Source organism: Megalobrama amblycephala, linkage group LG9 (genome assembly GCF_018812025.1).
Source record: "Megalobrama amblycephala isolate DHTTF-2021 linkage group LG9, ASM1881202v1, whole genome shotgun sequence".
Lineage (NCBI taxonomy): Eukaryota > Metazoa > Chordata > Actinopteri > Cypriniformes > Xenocyprididae > Megalobrama > Megalobrama amblycephala.
The window spans coordinates 15,769,903-15,785,185 of record NC_063052.1 but is presented as its reverse complement, the minus strand read 5'-3'; the positions used below and the strand labels follow the sequence as shown (position 1 = coordinate 15,785,185).

The 15,283-nt window shown below is 40.7% G+C and overlaps 1 protein-coding gene across 2 annotated transcripts in view; it reads left to right on the top strand.

Annotated features, from left to right (window-relative positions):
• Positions 1-4,136, top strand: part of LOC125275128 — a 6,059-nt gene extending 1,923 nt beyond the window's left edge. For both annotated transcript variants that reach the window (XM_048201819.1, XM_048201818.1), the window contains exons 3-9: positions 694-755; positions 993-1,275; positions 1,648-1,781; positions 1,871-1,903; positions 3,131-3,413; positions 3,604-3,754; positions 3,856-4,136. In XM_048201819.1, coding sequence (XP_048057776.1) covers positions 694-755; positions 993-1,275; positions 1,648-1,781; positions 1,871-1,903; positions 3,131-3,413; positions 3,604-3,751 — 943 coding nt within the window. In that variant the 3' untranslated portion in view covers positions 3,752-3,754; positions 3,856-4,136. The remainder of the gene's footprint in view (positions 1-693; positions 756-992; positions 1,276-1,647; positions 1,782-1,870; positions 1,904-3,130; positions 3,414-3,603; positions 3,755-3,855) is intronic.
• The last annotated feature ends 11,147 nt before the right edge of the window (positions 4,137-15,283 follow it).

Here is a 15,283-nt window from a genome sequence, read left to right as displayed (position 1 = left end):
CTCGAATCCAGTCCATTTTGTGTTTGTGTGTGTATATTCCAAGTTCAAGTGCGACAAAAGGCCATTGGTCACAGCTCTTAGTTCTTACACACGGGTCATACCCATGCTTTATCCAACATTCAGAGAAGTCACAATAAGCTCAAAGCATAAAAAATCACTTCTTTTCGCAATTAATTAAGCAGTGTAAGTTGCCTTGGTATGTTTTATTCATATTGTGTTGCACAATGATGAATAATTTACATATTTTTTTAAAACTCTGCCTATTTCTCTTGATATATAATTAGCTAGCTTTGATGGCAGTTAAAATATCAGCTGCCATACAAACGTGCACTTATTTTCAGTGTACTTTTGTAACACTTTTGTAAACAATATTCACCTCTGAAGACCATTTATTTCTATATAAAAGAAAAAAAACATTTCAGATGATTTTTATATAAGTTAATTAATATACAAGTATATAAGTTAAAAATATATAAGTTAAAAATAGAGCAAACTCAGCAAAGGCATTTAAAAGCCAAAGAAAGGAGGCAGGTTAGTCACATTGCACTGACTTTACTGTCATGGGGCTTATCTATATTATTTTATCATTAAAATAGCAATATATGTATTTCTTAGTTTTTATGAGGATGAGAAATTGAAAATTATTCCTTCATATGCTGAGATGAGGTGATGTGTTGTTGTGTCTTATATCAGGATGGCGATACGTGTGATTGTGTTTCTAACACTTACTGGACTGTGTGTCGCTGATTCCAAAGGTACGTTTAGAATAATACAAGTAAAAATGCCTGGATTTAAAAATCTGTAACCATTGTGTATCATTACATATCAATCAGATTAATTTATTAAAATTATATGCTGAAATATGGTAACTGAAAACCTTTATTCATTTATTTATTTATTATGATCTATTTATTTATATTTCTTTGTATTGCTTTGCATTGCTTTGAACCTGTCTTATCTTTTTATTATGCATTTCATATAATTTTGAACAGGGAATCTTGCTCTTAATGCCAAGGCTGTGCAGTCCTCCTTAGGCCACCCACTGGGAGATGCTCAACACGCAGTAGATGGAAAGAGAGACTCTGATTACTTTAAGGGCTCATGCACTCACACTAATTCTGAGTTTAATCCATGGTGGAGAGTTGACCTTGGAAATATCTACAGTGTATACAGCGTTGCCATCACTAATCGTGGAGACTGTTGCAAAGAGCGGCTTAGAGGAGCTCAGATTCACATTGGTAACAGTCTGGACAACAACGGAAACAACAATGCGCTGTAAGAAATGTTTCAATTGTTCTGTCATATTCCCATGTTTATCATGTTCAATCTGGTTTAATAAAACAGGAGGCATAATTGAACCTCATCCACAAACCAACCACTCAGAGAGCCACAGCCATGGAGATGTACTTTACTTGAACATATTTTATCCAGACATTTGTTGACAAGTTTAGACCACTGTTTCTTGTAACAATGAAAAATAAAACACAAACAATAATTCGCATTGTGAAGAGTGCTGTACAAACCATTTGATTTCAATAGTTTTTAACTAATTAACTAATTATATTTTAGTAATTGAATTCGTTAGACATCCATTGTGTTGCGAGGCCTCTGGTTTTCATTTTAAAACTGTTCTTTATGTATTTGCAGGGCTGCAACTATCCTCAGTGTTCTTGATGGCACAGGAACATTTTCATTTGATCCTGTTAATGGCCAATATGTCAACATTTTTTTACCTGGTAATGATGAAGTCCTTACTCTGTGTGAAGTCGAGGTGTTTGCAGGTAAGGGACAGAGAGAGAAGAAAACGCTGTGATAGAATTTGTTTATGTACTTATTAATGTGTGTATAACTGATATTATTTTATTAACAGAAAAGTACACACCAACCTACATTTGTGTTCCAAGTGAGTGTTCTTCATTACTTTGAATGTTGTTGTCAGTAACACATTGTGGCAAGCAGGACGGGGCTGAGAGCCATGGGAACGGAGACTCCTGCATGCCGCACCGGCCTCGAGATTCATGGAGGAGCTCTGAAGGATAAAAGGAGGAGTGACGACAGAGAAGGACAAGAGAGGACCGGGCACTCATGTCACTGGCCTTGCTCCATTCCCACGGCTCTCGGTCCTGTTCTGCTTGCCACGCAAATTTATAATATTCTTACTGAACATTTGGTATCCAATAAGAGATAATGTACATCAAGACATCAAGTTGTTATCAAAAAATATACCTGACAGAGTGATTATTACATGGCTACTAGTCACAAATAAACAATCTTGAACACAAATATTGATTGATCCCTGAGAAGGGAACAAGACGCTGCGTGGTATGATGACACTTTGAGGAATCCTATGTGTGAAACTAGTCCAATCCTGATTGGTGCTGTGTCATGACGTAACCAGTGACTTGGCATGTGACAGTGTACACAGAAGCTATAAAGGGACGCTGGCACACAATAGCGTCAGGTCGAAGTAAGTCGCTCTCAGGCATATGAAGGTGTGGCTAAGAGACACAGCATCTTATTCCCTTCTCAGGGTACAAGGGTTACAGATGTAACCCGAGACCGAGAACTCGTGCTGCGACGTATGACAATACTTTGGGGAATCCAATGCCTACTGCATCATCCCAAGTAATGCCTGTCCTAGTGTTAAACTCTCAAGGTTTAGAAGGAAGGTGCATGCTATAAAACCTCATGAACCGCATTACATATCTCCTGCAGTGAGACCCCTGAGAGCAGGGCTTTAGAAGATGCCATGCTTCTAGTAGAATGAGCCCTTACTGCCAAAGGTGAAAGCATACCGGGCACCTGGTAGGCCAAAGAAATCGCCTCAACAATCCAGTTGCTGATTGTTTGCTTGGAGGGTGGGGATCTTTTCCTGGGTGATCCAAATCATACTAATAATTGGTCTGCCTTCCTTCAGTAAGAAGACCTCTGAACATATAACTCTAAGGCCCAAACAGGGCAGAGTAAATTAAGTCTCTCTCGTTACACCGATAATATGCAGTGGAGGACTGAAGAATTGTAGACCGAGCCATATTAGAGGGCACTCTAGGCACATAGCATGGTCTAGGATGCAAGGTAGCTTTCACTCTCCCATGAGCATATATATATAAAGACTGTCTTTGTTAAACAGAGAATCTTGCTCTTGGAGGAACAGCTGTCCAGTCTTCCACATACGATGGATTAACAGTTGCTCAAAATGCTGTAGATGGCAACAGGACTCCAAATTACATTAGTAGATCATGCAGTCATACTAATGCGGACAAGGAACCCTGGTGGAGAGTTGACTTGCTGGATGTCTACATGGTAACCAGGGTTAGCATCACTAATCGTGGAGATTGTTGTGCAGAGAGAATAAATGGTGCTCAGATCCGTATCGGCAACAGCCTGGCAAATAATGGCAACAATAATCAGCTGTAAGTATTGTCTCTCTCTTAATACTTACACAAATGGTTAGAAAATGAGTAAATAAGATAAAATTACTTATTATTTAAAAAATACTTTTAATACAAACTTGCTTTTGACATTGACAGTATATTTATTATGATAAATACGATTATGATAATACGCCCCTCTCTATTTCTCTGTTACTGTGTTTCTTCACAGGGCTGCGACTGTTGTGTCCATCCCACCTGGAGACACAAAAACATTTGAGTTTAAGCCTATTAAGGGACGATATGTCAACATTTTTGTACCTGGTCGCAATGAATATCTCACACTGTGTGAGGTTGAGGTGTTTGCAGATGATAAATAAAAGGTGAGAGACATGGTGTGTAGACGTTTTGTACTATTTGTACTGTTTATACTATGTGTATGTTTGCTTAATGATTTTTTTTTTTTTTCTGTTTTCATTGCCAGTTCAAGTGGAATGAGATGATGTTACACCACAGTCCTCTGATCCTATAAGCAAAATACCAATACCAAACTACTGTTTTCTGAGCAATACTATTTTTGCACTTTTTTCATTACTTTCATTTGACCTGTGCACCTTTTATTCTTAAGAGCTGTTTCAGTAAAGGTTGAAATGATTTTTAAAATGCACCTGTTTCTCAACCCTAGTTTGATCAAGCGGGTTGCGTATATTTACCCATCTTTGTTTATCTTTGCTTTCTACATGAATAAATTACTTCAGCATTGCATGTTGTATTTCATATTTCTGGATCAAAAAGGCTCATTTAGATATTCACAATGAGGAGGAGGTGTAGTGTTACATAGCTACCCATCTAGAGTTGAGGAGCTGGTAACAAAGTAAAGAAAAATTTATCTTTTTTTTTTTTTTTTTTTTTTTTTTTTTTTTTTTGAAAAAGAGATAGAAAAGGTAAATCATAGAGACAACAGGCATTTCCTAGACTGGGTAAACCCAGCCTGATCTGCCAGCGATTTGATTTTGCCCGGCAACTCAGTCTGGAAACCCGTACATTCCTTTCTGCTGCATCTGTTACACTTTTGCGGGAACCAATCACAGACTGGCTTATCCACCTTGCTCGCTATTGGCGGGTACAGAGCTCTTTCTATGGCTCTGGGCGGGTATAACACGATGATGTCTCTCGCACGACCGTCAATCCAATTCCTTTTAACCTCTCAATGATGCTAAATGACTTCTTTAGATTAGCAAACAAATCGCTTGAGTGGGTGTAAGTACCACTCACTTTCATGTTTTTTTTGCACAACCTGCAAAAATCGCTCGATGCCATTGCTGCTTCTGCAAAGTGCAAACCACTGATCAATGCTACAAACCAATACAAACTAAACCTGTTTTGCATTGCTCTGCAAAAATACATCACCCGGATCATTGATCTGATTGGTTGAAGGACTATCCAAATGCATGAATAATGCTCGTTGATCACGCCTCTTGTGCAGTAGGAAATACATAGAAAACTCCCCAGACCAATGTTCAATTTGAAATTGAGCTTGGTCTGGTGATAGCCAGACAAAGCATATCCAGCTTTCTGTCCCAAAATCAACACACAGTGTCTTATTCTGACAAATATTTTAGAATTTGTACTTGCCTGCAAGTTTGAAATATTCAAAGACAGAAAGTGATAAAAAAAAGTGCAGGTCAGTGTTATTAATTTTAATATAAATAATACAAAATTAAGATAAAAATGAAAATAATTATTTTATTAAAAAATAATTGCATCTAGACAGTTTGACAAAACTGTAATTCTGTAATTCTGAGACCAAAACATCCATACTATTCCTGCAAAACACGTGACATAATGCAAACATCCTGATCACAAGATCAAACACTAAATATTTGGTAACACTTTATAATAACTCACGCTATGAAGCATTAGTTAAGCATCAGTTAAGCATTAGTAAATAGTTAATTCATCATTTATAAAACATGAATAGACATTAGTAAGCCATTTATAAATACAGCTATAAATGCTTTGTTCTTGATTTACAAGCATATCTATAATGAGTTTAATAATTGTATTTTCATTCTTTATTAATGATCAATTTATCATTTCTAAATTATGTATTACATTATTCACAAACCAGTAATTTAGGAGTTGTCAGTGGTTCATAAGATCATTTAGGAAGTGTAAGTAAATGATTAATAAAATATTTAAATGTACATTTATGCATCTTTAGACATATAGTATTAGTTACTTGGTGTGTTAATAAATGCTTTATTAACACATTCCTAGTGTCAAAACTACCTCAGTACTAACTTTAAAACATTAGAGAACAGCAGAAGATCACCGAACCTTTAAATCTCATTTATAAAAGCTTTATAAAGCATAAATAGTCCTCACTTTAGATGAGCTCACAAAAAATGTTAACTGACCGCTTCTAAATGTTTTATAATTACCTGAATTAATCATGAATTGCAGTAGGAATATGTGTTAATAAAGCATTTATTAACACACTAAGTAACTATTATTATATGTCTAAATAATAAGATGTATAAATGAATGTTTAAATAGTTTATCAATCATTTACTTACACTTCCTAAATGATCTTATGAACCACTGACAACTCCTAAATAACTGGTTTGTAAATAATGTAATACTTAATTTAGAAATGATAAACTGATCATTAATAAAGAATGAAAATACAATTATTAAACACATTATAGATATGATTATAAATCAAGAATAAAGCATCTGTAGCTGTATTTATAAACTGCTTACTAATGTCTATTAATGCTTTATAAATGATGAATTAACTATTTACTAATGCTTAACTAATGCTTCATAGCGTGCAGTTATTATAAAGTGTTACCAAATATTTGAACACATGATGAGAATCTCCTGCACAAGCAAGTTCTGTTCACAAGAAACAAGTAATGGATAAACTGAAATGTTAAACTTGAATGCACTTCAAAAGCATCTGTGGAATGTGCAAATATAATTAAAATAATCTTTTATTTTGATATGAGAAGACACAACTGCCACTGAATCAATTTACTCGATCACAATATGAGTGAATGAATTCTGCACCAATACTTCATCAAGTCTTTCTCTGTTGAAACAGGATTTATAAATAAATATGAATTTATAAATAATTATACATGGAAAGTTATCAATGAAACACTTTACAGAGCATAAGACAGATGTTTTTACCGCCATAAAAACTAATCATTAATCAACATACAGATGAGTGAAAGCACTGTCTCATCACCTTATAATTGAATTGAGAAATAAACTCAGATAAATGAAAGAAAATCTCCCATATTTCCAGAAGAGAACAGAAGTAAAAGAAAGTACATGTCTTAGTTTATCTGAAATAATCTGAAACCTGATTACATTCCAATAACTGTAAGTCAAGTCACCTTTATTTGTATAGTGCTTTTTACAATACAGATAGTGATAAACATGAAAAATAGCAGAATCAATTATGGCAACTCAACTATGGAGACAGTTGTGAGGCCAATGTCACAGCGCACTCACTGTGTGCTCATACCAGTAACCCCTCACTGAAGAACACACGAGATCCAGGGGGTGGAGACGGGTAGGTTTAGATCCAGGGAGTGGAGACAAGTAGGTTTAGGGATATGTAAAGTGGGAGGAGTTGGATCTAGATCCAACCCCGCCTTCTGGATCTTGTGTTCTGCAGTGAGGACCATCTCGCTCATACTGTGAGCTCACCATGTGAGACCACTGTGATATCACTGTGTTAAACTCTCATTCTGTTAGTTTAGTGTCAGTTTTCTGTGACCTAAGTTTTCTCTAATATTGGTCATTTATATCACAAACATTGTGTAGAAGTTCATATTTTATTTCCATCAACAAAGTACATCAAAAATGTTAATGCAGTCAGTTTGATTACTACACCTGAGCAAGCAAGATGGCTGGTTCACATGTACCTGGCCATGTGCCAGTACTCTGGTAACACAGGGCCAGGCCACAGTGCATATTCCCATTAAAATATTATATGAGCGTATGTGAATAGCTAGAAAATCCTGCAGTATCCACGTTTTTCCAGTGTTGAGAAACAGGAAGTATAATGTCCCCCCGGTGAGCAACATTTGAACTGCCTCCTCTCAACCTGCTCAACATTTTGCTCACATATTAATCACATTGTCAGTATCATAGTATGAAGATCATTTGAATTCACAGTGATCTCACGTATTACTCACACTGTGACTATCGCAGTATGAGAATCGTGTGATGTCACTTTGATCATTGCTTGATCTTATGTGTTGACTGGGATGTCATTATTCAGCATTAGTAAGTTTCACAAGTTCACCTGCCCATTCAGTCTTAATAGTTAATGGTAAACAAACTTGGCTTGCTGTCCTTGAAGGAGGCTCGAACCTGAGGCTTTGCTCAAGCTCAGAGTTAAACCCCCCTATAACAACACTACATAGAAGGAGATTAAGAGAAATAGAGAAGGAGATGGGGAGGAGGAGGGATGTCGCTGGGAATTGTCGCTGGGACTGCTATATACGCTCTTAATGATGATTGACAGGACTGAATGTTTAGGTCCCTCCCGAATCTACATTTGAAAATACATTTCATGAGTTTGCCTGCGCATTCAGTCTTAATAGTTAATGGTAACTCTAATACAGGAAGTGGAACTGGCATGGTAATATTTTCAATCAATGTTTCTGTCCATCTCTAAGAAGCGTTCCCATTAAGAAGTTCAGGATCAGCGGTAGGGACTATCCCTGGTTTTCAGATAGTCTTTCAGAGTTAATTCATTTAAGAAATAAATCATGGGCGCAAGCCAGATTTTCAAACACCCCTGCTGATTGGTAGAAATTTAAAACACTAAGGAATAAGTGCACATTGATGATTAGAAAGTCTAAATCAGAGTTTTATTTAAAGTCAGTCACAGAGAATTTAAATAACTCCTCAAAATTATGGAAATTAATTAAATCCTTGTCAGTGACTCATGTAGCCTCTAGTCTTCCTGAATATATTCAGGATTACGTAGGTAAAATAAAAGATAAAGCTGCTATGATCAACCAGTTAAATAAACACTTTATTCATGCAGGGTCTGTATTTGACAGTTTGAGTATAAATACAATTGTCTCATGTTTTGTGGTTACACCAGTGGTTGGAAATCTGGATGTGTTTGTTTTCAGTAACTGAAGTTTGAAAAGCATTGAAAGGCATTGACCACAAAACATCACAAAACACCAGATAACCTAGATCCTTATCTTCTAAAGGTGGCAGCGGATATTATTGCAGAGTCGATTACTCATACTCATACTCATTACTCAATTACTCAGTCTTTTGTCGAATTCTATACCTAAAATTTGGAAAGCTGCTATGTTCTCCAATTATTTAAAGATGGTGATCCCTCAGACATGAACAACTACCATCAGATCTCAAAACTCTCAATCTTGGCAAAGGAGCTGCACAGTTCTGAGCCGGAGTTGATGCAATATGGCGACTGACCTCGCCCTCAGGGCAACAAATGTATGCAATTTTGGATGCAACCTTAGTGTAAATAGAAACTATTGCTATTTAAACTTAGTTTAAATAGAATTTATTGCTATTTAAACTTTGTGTAAATAACATATATTGCTAAGAAAATATGCTATTTTCACTCAGTGTACACAGAATATAGCATCAATCGCTATTGCACTTAGTGCAAATAGCCTCTGCAATATTATATTTACTGAGCTTTACATAGTTCCTCTTAATTAATGAGAATGTAAACACAACCAAAAAGTACAAATGAACATTGCACAAATGAAAATGAATACTGTTTACTTTGAGCACACACCTTTTTTAAACTGACATGAGAAAACTACAAAACCACATTAATCATGTTTCGATTGTACTTTTTTTCAATGATACTGTATCACATTATTACATTGATCAGTAAATACTGTTGAACTATACCTGAATACAACTTAAATCCTATTAAATTGTGCCTGCAAGAACTTCACACTAACAAAGTGATTTGTTAAGGGTCAGATAATATAAGATAGTGGTCACCAAACTATTTGAGTCCAAGTTCACTGTCTACGGGCCTGATAAAAGGCAAGATCTTCTTATTGAAGAGTTTGTACTTTCAACTTAAGGCATTTTATTTAGGCTAATTGTATTTGAATTACATGAAATGCTTTGCTGCAACGATCTGATTCTCAGTACTCAATACTTTTTTTTTGTGGGACAGATGAATGTTTGTTGCTAACCCTCTCAATTGTTGGTCAGTACTCCTTAACTGTTGTTTCCAAAAATGTTTAATACAACTACACACATGTAAAACACTGTATATAAAACCAACGTGATAACCAATATATGACACTAAAGGGTAAGACTTGATTTTCCTGTTAGACAAAAACTGAGATCAAGTGCCCTGCAATAAAGCAATAAAACTCATCTGAAGAGAAGATCTCAAAGGAATAGCATAGGACAACGCCTTGCCCACACAACATCTACAGGATGCAAACCCCCCCCCCCCCCCCCCCCCCCCAATTTAGAGGACATGCTCAGCTTGTCTTTTTTTCATAAAAGAAATTTAGCCAAAGAATAAGATGAATCACATCACTATACTTTGAAATTGTTCAAGAGGTGCTAAGAAGGTTTACGACTGATGTCACAAATGGTGTAAACAGCACTGGTTAAGGCTCAGTATTATAAAACATATCTTTTACCTTGGTCTTATTTCAGACTTTAATATTACTGTACTCGTGTATGTTAATATTTCTGTACTCGTGTATGTTAATATTACTGTACTCGTGTACATACTTGTGTATATGCTGTACTCGTGTATCAAAAGAGACTGAAAAAACAAACAGACCAAAAATGTATCTTTGTGCTCTCAATCAGACCTGTGTTTGTCCAACCTTTCTTTTCATATCCAAATAGATTCTCAGAAGAATGTAACTGATAACATCTTAGCCCAAAAATAAGAAAATAGTGTCCAATTCTATATTGTAGTCACAAAAAAACTTTAAATGAATTGAGCAAATGATTTGACCCAACATTCACAGCATCATAGTCTATAAGTGGTTTCCAGTTTAACCTGTTGCTGTGAACACAATGCAATGCCATCACAGCTGTAGAAACTTCAAGAGGCCATTCAAACATCATTGCACTCCATGCAGATACATGGCCTCCCAGTGTAAAACTGGAACTAAATTATGCAATTTTGAGGTGTAATATAGAGGTCATATGTGCATGATTTTAGTCACACATCAATTAATAGGATTTCCTATCATTCAAATTCAAAATCCAAAATCTAAATGAGACCTATTCAGTAATGTAACTGGTCTCTTTGGACAAAATGTTTATTATGTCCAGTCCTTGGCATTGTTGCAAACTAGGAGGGCCCCCTAGTTCCCTTTCATGGGAACTATCGACGCTACGTCGAAACGACGTGATGGGAACCCTCTGCGCATTGCGTCGTGAAGCACTTCTGTATCCAACCAATGATGAGACGGGACGTCAGAGGCGGGTGACGTCACGGACCAGGAAGCTATAAAGCACACCCAGAACAAAGAACGCTAGCTTCTGTTGTCTTCAGTAAGCGCTATCTGTATCTTGTGTGTCTTATTTGGTGTTGTTTGTCTACCACGTTGCTGATATCTTCGTCTGAGGACAAGATTCAGTTAAAGCACATCACTATATACATATATATATATATATTTCAGTGTAGAAAACAACAATGGCGGAGAAACAAAAAGACACAGCTCAGGATAAGCAGATTTTCAGAAAGTGTGTGCATCCCTGCACTAGATTCATCTCGGGTGGGGACACACACGAGATGTGCGTTATCTGCTTGGGAGCCGAACACGCACAGGCAGCTCTCGAGGGAGCTGTCTGTGTCCACTGTGAACGGCTCACGTTGAGAGTCCTGAGATCACAGCGAGCACTCTTCGAGGAGAGTGCTGCGTCCCGTGTTCCCCGCGGGTCCGGTCCCGCTGTTGCTGAGGCACAGCGAAGGCTGCATTCGTGGGGTTCACAGATGGATCTGGTGGAGGGGGTTGAGACGGGCTCTGCCTCATCTCTTCCCTTACCTGCCAGACCCAGTGTCTCTTCTCTGGCGGTGGAAGCACGCTCTGCGGTTTCTTCCCCCCGGAGAGAGGCACCGGCGCTGGTGATGAGGAACCGCCATCCTCATCACCAGCATATGAGGAGCTGCTGGAGGTAGTGACGCGGGCGGTCGATAAGCTCAAGATCGACTGGCCCGCGGAGAGAAGCGACACAAAACAGAAAAGCAAACTCGATGAGCGCTTTCTCCCAGCTAGGTCACTACCACAGCGTCGGGGTCTGCCGTTTTTTCACGACCTCCACACCGAGGTGTCGAGGTCGTGGAATCGTCCAGTCCAATATCGTGTTTTCAGCCCCCAAACATCCACATATAGTAATATTATGGGGCTGAAACACTACGGCTATGGGGCGATGCCTCAGGTAGAAGAGACGCTTGCGAGCTATCTCTCGCCTGAGTCAGCATCGTCCCTCAAGACCCCGACACTGCCCACTAAGCCCCTAAGAACAACATTGGGCTTGGTGGGCAAGGCTTATTCGGCGGCAGGTCAGGCGGCGGCTTGTTTACATACCATGTCACTATTACAAGCCTACCAAGCTGACCTGCTGGGGGAAATCGACGAGAGCGGGGAAGCGACATTTGAAACTGTGCAGGAAATCCGTAAAGCCACAGATCTTGCTCTCCGGGCCACCAAGGAGACGGCCAAGTCAATCGGCCGCTCTATGGCAGCCCTGGTGGCCACAGAAAGGCATCTGTGGCTGAATCTATCTGACATCAAGGATAAAGATAAAAATGTCCTCCTGGATGCGCCGCTGTCTCCTGTGGGCCTGTTCGGCGATGCTATGTCATCAGTCGTCGACAGGTTCCAGGAGACACGTAAACAGTCAGCGGCCTTCCAGAGATTCCTTCCCCGCCGCATTAATCGCCCCGAGACTGCTGGGCGGGAGCAGCCTCGGCCGGTAGCCAACTCCTCTGCTCGTAGAGAGCAACAAAAAGCCAGCGTGGCCACCCGTGCTCCCCCGCAAAAAGCTTGGGGACCGGGGCGGTCAACGCAGGCGAGGCCTTCCAGAGGTAGAACGGATCTGAGGACCGTTATTATCTCTCGGAAGGCCTCGAAGAAATCCTGACGCCAGTCGTCCAGGGTTTCAGAGGGCAGTCCCCTCCGGAGAGGTCCTGATATTAAAACATCAAGTTTATCGACAGGGCGCAGCGGTTCCCACCGATCCTCCGAGGAGGGTCGGTCACTTGATTCGTTTTTCTACCGGTGCGCCGGTCCAGACCAACGAGCCAAGTGCTCAAAAAACACCAGAGGCCAGTCTCGAGAGACTGGTTCCCTTAGTAAAATTTATGGAAGAATGGAAACTTCTCCCGAATATTTCGAAATGGGTGCTGCTCATTATAGAACAGGGTTACAGAATACAGTTCGGTTCTCAACCGCCCAGGTTCAACGGGGTTCTTCCCACAGTGGTAACCCCAGAGCAGTCTCTGGTTATGGAACAAGAGGTTATGACACTTTTGCAAAAAGGGGCTATAGAAAGGGTTCCTCCTCCCAGCAAGCTGTCAGGGTTTTACAGCCGTTACTTTATCGTTCCAAAGAAGGATGGAGGGTTGCGTCCCATAATCGATTTACGAATACTAAATTGTTCTGTACAAAAACTTCAAAAAAAGTTCAAAATGCTTACACTCAGACAGATTGTCCCACAGATCAGGTCCGAGGACTGGTTTGTGGCGATAGATCTGAAGGACGCATACTTCCACGTATCCATCCATCCTTCTCACAGGAAGTTCCTCAGGTTTGCTTTCAGGGGCGAAGCTTACCAATACAGGGTTCTTCCATTTGGCCTATCCTTATCACCCCGCACTTTCACGAAGTGCGTGGATGCAGCTCTGGCTCCATTGAGACTCCAGGGCATCCGCGTACTGAATTACATCGACGATTGGTTGATATTAGCTCAAACGGAGCAGCTGGCAGGTCAGCATCGAGATGTTGTTCTGTCACACATGAAAAAGCTTGGGCTGAGGCTCAACGCAAAGAAAAGTGCATTGGTTCCAAGTCAAATTACCAACTATCTAGGGGTAGTTTGGGATTCCACCACGATGCAGGCTTATCTGTCACCTGCTCGTGTGAATTCCATTCTCGGAGCCGTGAATGGGGTAAAGATAGGCCAGTCACTCACTGTGAAACAGTTTCAGAGACTGTTGGGTCTGATGGCAGCTGCGTCCAACGTGATACCTTTTGGCCTGCTGCACATGAGACCCTTACAGTGGTGGCTCAAGACCAAGGGGTTTTCTCCGAGGAGAAACCCTCTCCACACGTTCAAAGTCTCGCGGCGATGCCTTCGAGCTCTGGCCGTGTGGAGGAAGCCTTGGTTCTTGTCCCAAGGTCCTGTGTTGGGGACTTCTCGTCGTCGCAGAATGCTTACGACAGATGCTTCCCTCACGGGCTGGGGAGCGATCATGAGTGGTCGCTCGGCTCAGGGTCTCTGGGAGGACCATCAACGTTCCTGGCACATAAATCGGCTGGAAATGATGGCGGTATTTCTTGCATTAAAATACTTCCTCCCAGACCTGAGAGACCATCACGTGTTGGTCCGCACGGACAACACGACGGTGGTCGCTTATATCAATCACCAGGGGGGTCTACGGTCTCGCCAACTATACTACTTGGCACGGCAGATCCTCCTGTGGTCCCAGGAGAAGTTCCTCTCGCTCAGAGCGGCATATATTCCAGGGAATCAGAATGTGGGGGCAGACGCCCTGTCAAGACAGGGGCCGAGGCCCGGGGAGTGGAGACTCCACACCGAGGTGGCGGAGCTCCTATGGCAGAAGTACGGTCGAGCGGAAGTCGATCTATTTGCTTCAAAAGAGTCGACTCAGTGTCCACTATGGTACTCTCTAACGCACCCAGCACCTCTAGGGCTGGATGCCATGGTGCAGACGTGGCCGAGGCTACGTCTGTACACTTTTCCCCCGGTTGCTCTGCTCCCAGGAGTACTGGAGAAAATCCGCCAGGAAGGGGTCAGTCTAATACTGGTGGCCCCATACTGGCCAACAAGGTTTTGGTTTGCAAACCTAATATCTCTACTAGACGGCTCCCCGATGGAGCTTCCACTCAGACAGGATCTCCTGTCACAAGCGGGCGGTACGATACTCCATCCTCGCCCGGAATTATGGAAACTGTGGGCCTGGCCTCTGAGGGGGCCAGGTTCATAGACTTTGGTCTCTCAACCGAGGTTGTGGAGACCATTCTCAACTCCAGAGCTCCCTCCACGAGGAAGTTATATCTATATAAATGGAAGTTGTTCGTTGCTTGGTGTAATCAACACGGAACGGACCCTGTCCACGCACCTGTAAATTTGGTGCTTCAGTTCCTCCAAGAAAAATTCTCGGAAGGGTTAACTCACTCAACACTAAAGGTTTATGTTGCAGCTATTTCTGCATTTCATGTTCCTTTAGGGGGTTCCTCGGTGGGTCGAGACCCCCTAGTAATACGCTTCCTCCGTGGTACTCTAAGACTGAGACCTGTGGTACGTTCTAGGACTCCAGCCTGGGATTTGGCTGTAGTGTTAGAAGGGTTAGCTGAGGCACCTTTCGAACCACTAGAACAAGTTTCTGCGAAGTTCCTTACACTCAAGACCATATTTTTATTGGCAATCTCGTCTCTTAAAAGAATTGGAGACCTGCAGGCGTTATCAGTTTTGCCATCATGTTTGGAATTTGCACCAGGAATGGTGAAGGCATTCCTACACACTAGACCAGGCTATGTGCCCAAGGTCCCCACTAATGTTCCGGGTCGTATTGTACTTCAGGCCTTTTATCCTCCTCCATTTAGGAGTGCGGATCAGGAAAAACTTAATCTGCTTTGCCCTGTCCGGGCCCTAGATAC